Raw genomic sequence first — 6,007 nt, 5'->3', positions numbered from 1 at the left:
ATATATAATATATATATAGTGCAGTAGAAAAATATACAATATATATTTGTGCATATATATATATATATATATCAATTTATACAAATAGCCCCTCGATCATTCGTATTATTCTTGTTGCTTATCTATTTGCGTTTCCCTGCTGCGGGACAGGCAGACGAAGACGAAGTGGAAGAAAACATGAGGGACGAAATACCGTACGAAATGGAGACCGACTTTGGTGTTAACGACCTGCCGTATCTCAGGGTGCCAATATTCAGAGTGCGTCTCCCTCTTCTTTTTCGTTGTATCCCAATCGAACAACAGAATAAATACACAAATCAAGGAGCGGAGATAAAGCACAAGCACGAGCATATTTGCCTAGGGAGTAATACGGAAGCTTGCTGTTTTTTGTCATATATACGTTCTATATATATGCTGGAGGTTTCTGCACTCTTCAGTGGAGTATTTAGGGTTTAGCGTTTAAGGCGTAGCCTAGGGTTTAGGACTACCAGAGGCTGGTTCAGATCACGGTTCGTTTCCGCGGTTCGATAATATAATTTTAATAATTTTATGCATATAAATCCTATCCAGTGTTGCCTCATATTTTATTTGGAGCGGTTGTTGTTTTTTGCCTCAGTGCACTGACTGTGGCGTTCCCGAGACGGTCGGGTACCTCAAGTACATATGTAGGGTCTATCAAGGCGAGGAGTGCAGCAGCGAAATGGAAGAAATGAACAAAGTGTGCCAGGAGTTGGTGCAAAAGTATGAAAGTGGGTTTTTATCAGTGTTTACACAGTGCAATTCGTGGCTGCGTACATCAAACGAACAAACGACGAAGTGATAAAACTAGCATATTCTCATATATAGTATTTAGTATGGTATTATACGCATGGTAAGTAGGGTCGGCTTAGTTTAGTAATGCAACCAATAACGTGGATCAGCAAGGGCAGGCAATGCACTCGTACTATTGCTAGGAATGGCTTGCCCGTGAGCGCCTCGGCTGTCGTCGCCGAGTTGGTGTGTGTTCTGTGCTGTAGAGTTCATGCAATTGAAATTCAATGATGCGTTTTTCGTGCCGACTCTTTTTATGTTTTTGCTTTTATTCGCTGATCTGTTTTAAGGTGTGGCTTCATATCCATGCCGTCAGAGGTTCTGAGCAAATGTGCTTGCCACCTATTTATATATCTCCTTTTCAATTTTCGTGCTTCCAATGCACTTGCCTATCTGATTCCAATGCGTTTGCCTATCTTGCATAATACTTGACTTCGCGTTCCGGTAGTTCACTATCATTTCTGTCTATCTAGACCTAAGCGTTTCACAGTACACTTGATCTATGCCTGTTTTTACCGTGGTGCCTCTTGATCTTCGTCCCTTTAAACCTAAGCGTTTCACTGTTCACTTTGATTTCTTTCTGTTGCAATCCAACTGTTTCACTTCTCAACTTCTGCGCAGCAACGCGCGACCTCGTGGTGCGCGCATACATATTGGCGGCTCGGGGTTTGGTGCCTCCTTCTGGGGCTTCTGATATTCAAACTTACGTTTGGATTTACAACTCCTCGAGCACTGCAACGCTTTCTGGCGGCCTGACGCATAACTTAAAAGACTCAGGACACGTGAAAAAACAGGGCTTTAAACCCGAGTTCAACAGGTGTTACGGACTCGCCTGCTCCCTTCCGGAGCATGCAGTTGTACAGGTAGGCAGGGGATTTCATTCATTCGTTTGTGTTTGTTTTTATTCGTTGGTTCGTTCTGAGGCCTCGCTGGCGCGTGAACATGACGTACGGTTTAATCTTTTTGGATCTAGAGTTTAGGAATTAGAGTTCGGAGGGGATAGCGATGGGGAAGATGCCATCAGGCGGAAAGGGGAGGATATCTGTACCTTGAAGGCCGCACACCCCAAAGAACATGAAACAGCGGATGCGTCCATAACCACGAAAAAACACCTCAAGCACACACAACAGGGACGGCAATCTGAAGGCATCATTTGTTGCTTGCTGCTCACAGGTAGCCATAATGAATCAAGGGCGGGTGATGGACGAATGTGTGGGGAGGACGTTCATAGATATGGAGGACCGGTTCTTTAACCCAAAGGTGGCGGCAATGGTAGAACAAGAAATAACACCAATTGAACTCAGGTGATTGATTGCAAGCAATTGTATCACGTGGCGTTCGTTTGTGCTTTTCACTGGTTTGCCCCGGCTCCGTTGCTTCTTGTACAGCGTACAGCGCTATCACCAGCATGGTTTCGTCGAGGCCTTGCACATACTGTTTCTTTTGATATCTGTGCTTATGACACTTGTTCCCGTGTGCGTTTTGTTTTCAGTGTTCGTGCGCTATCTCTGGTTTCGGGTGTGTCGTATCATCTCTTTTCAGCTTGTGTTTGCAGCATTTACTCGTCTTTTTAATATGTGTTATGTAGACCGCGCGGATTCTTTCTCCGCTGGGTTGTTCTGTCGTTGTATCATGCAGAACACTCAAGGTTGAGGGCAGTACCGTTTCCCACGGGACGTTGAGGGGTTTTTTTGAAATAATGACGGAGGATTATGCTCATGAACATCCGCCTTTCACTCTCGCAAGTGCAGAGGCTGATGACTTCCAGCTGAGGGTACGCTCTAGAATCTCTGCGGCTACTGATGCAGATCCGTGTGCTTGCATTGAAGCGCAGATCAAGCGCAAGCAGCTGTGTGCTCCTGCAAGCATATTTGCTCTCTATTAATTAAGCCAATAGTACGAATTATTTGTAATATATTATTGTACATAAATGAATGTACGCATGTAGTGCGCAACACACAGTTGGAGCTCATAGATGCCAAGATGTGCCCCAATGTCCTCAAACCAGTACGGGCAGTGTATGATTAAAGTGGGATGTATGCATGCAGGGCGCATGTGGAAAGTACGCGCGCTCCATATGCACCCTGCATGTATGTAGATAAGGCCACTTGCACCTGCGTGATTAACAGAAGTGGAATCTAAGTAGTAGTATTTTTCTATGTGCACCGTACGTGTGACGAATACTGCACGAATTCTTCTGCTCCGTTGGTTCGTTTGTTTCTCTCTTGTTTTATAGTTGAAAGTTTATGCTTTAGCTTTCTGCGTGTGTGCAGTTGGTGATATGGCGCGTGAAGGCAGTTCCCCTGGACGACAGTTCATCGATTTCGATGTTTGTGCGTTCAATATTCACGTTGGAGGAGAACTCGGAGATCGTTCGAGACACGGACACACACTACAACAGCAAAGACGGTTCCGGAGTGTTTAACTGGAGATGCGTCTTTGACGTGAAAATTCCCGCACCGATTCCAGTCCTCAAAGTGCAGATTTGGAATTATGCAGTCCTTAGCTCAGGCGAACCCATCGGCGAATGCAATTTCGACTTAACGGCCGACTTCTTCAGAGCTAGGAAAAGAGGACAAATCTATCGACTGCCCAAGTAAGTGAACATGCACGAACGAACACAAACAAGCACAAAAATACTCCAACACAGACATAAATATAAACACAGGGGAAGGCAAACCAGCTCAAAGAGTCGCGGCTGTCGTTGCTTGGTGACGTGCTCGGGTGTCCATGTATACGTACATTCTGTGGGGGGAGATGCAAAACACGTATCTTCCTGGTTCCTAATGCTGCGCACGGTACCACCCACGTGCTTGCATTGCATTGGCTTCGAGACTGAGAAAAGGATTTGATGGTTGGTAAGGCGGACAAAAACATTCACGTCATACTCCTCAACGTTTTTTCGCCTTCAGGTTTTGGTTACGCTGCACTCATCCGGCTTTTAAAGGACGATCGCGGGGCTCTGTCGAGGTAGAGGCGAGTATTTTGCCTCTGAAGGAGGCGGAGTACTCGCCTGTAGGCCAGGGCAGAGAAGAGCCAAATAGAGACCCATTTCTCCCGGCTGTGACACAAAACAGAACGTATGTAGACTGGGAAGCGATAAACGAAACGGTTGGGGCAGCAAGCAGTGCTATTATGTCTGGCCTAAAGTGGACAGGGGTTTGGATGGCTGTGGCTGGAGTCGTGGCCATTGTTATCTTTATTATGTTTCTCCTCAAGTGAAACATGTTTTCTTGTTTGGTTTTTGGAACAAGCAAGAATGGACAACAGCTACCGAGAACTGCCTCTGCGAAACGCGGAAAACGCAGCAGAGGGTTTTATTTTTAAATGCTTGTCTGAAAAATTCAAATATTCGTTAAGTCGATGGTTTTGTTGTTCGAACAAGGGGTCTGAAACCAGACAGGGAAAGCGCTGCGAGACCCAACAAACACCCTTCTACAGCTTTTTGCTGCTGTTCCGCATCCTTCACTCATAGAATACGACAATGCATTGGGCAAAGCACCAAGTGCTAGCCTCAAAAGTATTCCCTCTAACAAATGCAACCCTAAGAAATTTCAGGCGCGCGCACACCGCCAAAGTGCGGCGTGCAAAAGGCTCAGTAGCCTCTCCTGGCGTTGAATTTCATTCCTCTGTTTCGCATAATTCTTAAACTAGAACAAATCATTTTGAACAGCCCAGAGCTCGTCTACTCGCTAGCAGTTCATCCTAGAGGTCCCAGCAAGTGCACTGCGTTGTTGTTGCTTCGTCCGCATTTGAAGGCACGAATATATGCCTTTCTTAATTTAAGCTACACTGAAATGGAGTGCAATGATTCTAATGCATTCTTATTTTCAGAGTGCCGGCGGGGTGTATGTAAGCACAGCTAACACCAGCCGTATGCATGCGGGGGTTTCCTGGGGACGAGTGACAAAAGATCGTCAGGGAGCGGGTCCGTGGGACATTTATAATAATGGTATTCAACTGCTAATGTACGGGCTTCTTCCAGGCCAAACTTATTCACAGGAAACCCCATAGTCCTTGCCTTCCCGTTCTCCTTCCAGCAGGTGCGCACAAGATTGCGGTGGGGGTCGAACCAGACGCCTCGAGCTTTCGGGTACTTATTGAACTGCGCAGGAGTTGGATGGGTCAGCAGTCCCACTTTGTTCTGTGGCTCTGGCAGGAAATGATGAACATGAAACTGCCGGTAAGGGAAAGAGCGGTGGGCCCCCCCTCTACTTCGTCGTGCAGCCCCTCCCTCCTGCTGCCCCTGGGACCCTTGGCTGTCTCTCGCATTTGCAGCTTCCTCGTTTGCTCTGCACGAGGCCTCTTCTCCTGAAGAAGAAGTCACAGCTTCCGCTGTCTCGCCGTCTTGCCCCCTCCTACGAGCATGCGCCCCAGTTGCATGCGCCCCCCCAGAGGGAGCCTGCGCCTGCAGCCGCATTTGGCTGCCGCTTTGATTCACATTCCACAGGGCACTCGATCGCCTCCGCGGTCTTCCAGAATCCAACACCCTTTCATATCGCTGGCTGCTGTTGCGTTCAAAGGCAGAACGACGAAGACTATATTCCTCTAGCAGCTGCTGCAGCTGCTGCTGGTCGCCGGCCGCTGCTGGCGGTGCACAGACTGCCCCTGTCTTTGTTTCCTCCTCCCTCGACGGTATTAAACCATGCGCACTGGGATTCGCAGCAGCAGGTGCAGCAGCAGCAGTAGTAGCAGCAGGAGCGCGCTGCATGCACGGTATGCTGCTGCTGCCGCTTGGGGTGGGACGCAGCCTAGTGATCCCCTGCGGGCAGCAACTGGAGGTGGCGCTAGACTCTTGCTTTGGCGCAGGAGTAAGCGTTATATGAATAGTTTGAGATGCTTCTGCTGCTGCTGCTGCTGTCGGCTGCCCTTTAGGAAGATTAGCGCCTCCCTTGAGGCCATTATTACGCAGCCCCTGCTGCACCTCATTTGCTGTGGGCATCCCGATTGTCTCTGCAGTCTTATGCTGCCCCTTATCATTCATAGATGCGCTGTCTATACACCTGAGGCGGCGCGCGACGCCTTCAGAGGCCTCACAGGAGCTGGGGGTTTGGGGCGCAGTTGTTGGAGTGCTGTCCTCGTCGCTGCCTTCGGCGTGGCAAATGTTTCCACAAAGGCATTTTCTTGGAGGCTTCAATGGTTTAGACAGCAGACTGCATGCAGAGCTAGGATTGCTGCAAACTCCTGTTTCAGCCAT

General features: G+C 48.2%; 2 protein-coding genes across 2 annotated transcripts; one reads left to right on the top strand and one right to left on the bottom strand.

Annotated features, from left to right (window-relative positions):
• Positions 1-177: 177 nt before the first annotated feature.
• On the top strand, positions 178-4,032 carry EAH_00031070 (hypothetical protein; the record flags this gene model as incomplete). The annotated part of the gene is made up of 7 exons (XM_013392429.1): positions 178-258; positions 617-749; positions 1,432-1,757; positions 1,984-2,114; positions 2,449-2,584; positions 3,084-3,406; positions 3,723-4,032. The coding sequence occupies 7 exons, from the start codon at positions 178-180 to the stop codon at positions 4,030-4,032; spliced, it is 1,440 nt and encodes a 479-aa protein (XP_013247883.1).
• Positions 4,033-4,672: 640 nt separating this feature from the next.
• Positions 4,673-6,007, bottom strand: EAH_00031060 (hypothetical protein, conserved; the record flags this gene model as incomplete). The annotated part of the gene is made up of 1 exon (XM_013392428.1): positions 4,673-6,007. The coding sequence occupies one exon, from the start codon at positions 6,005-6,007 to the stop codon at positions 4,673-4,675; it is 1,335 nt and encodes a 444-aa protein (XP_013247882.1).

The sequence above is a fragment of the Eimeria acervulina genome, genomic scaffold (assembly GCF_000499425.1).
Source record: "Eimeria acervulina Houghton genomic scaffold, Eah_scaff290, whole genome shotgun sequence".
In the NCBI taxonomy this organism is placed as follows: Eukaryota; Apicomplexa; class Conoidasida; order Eucoccidiorida; family Eimeriidae; genus Eimeria; species Eimeria acervulina.
This window is presented reverse-complemented; position numbering and strand designations above follow the sequence as displayed.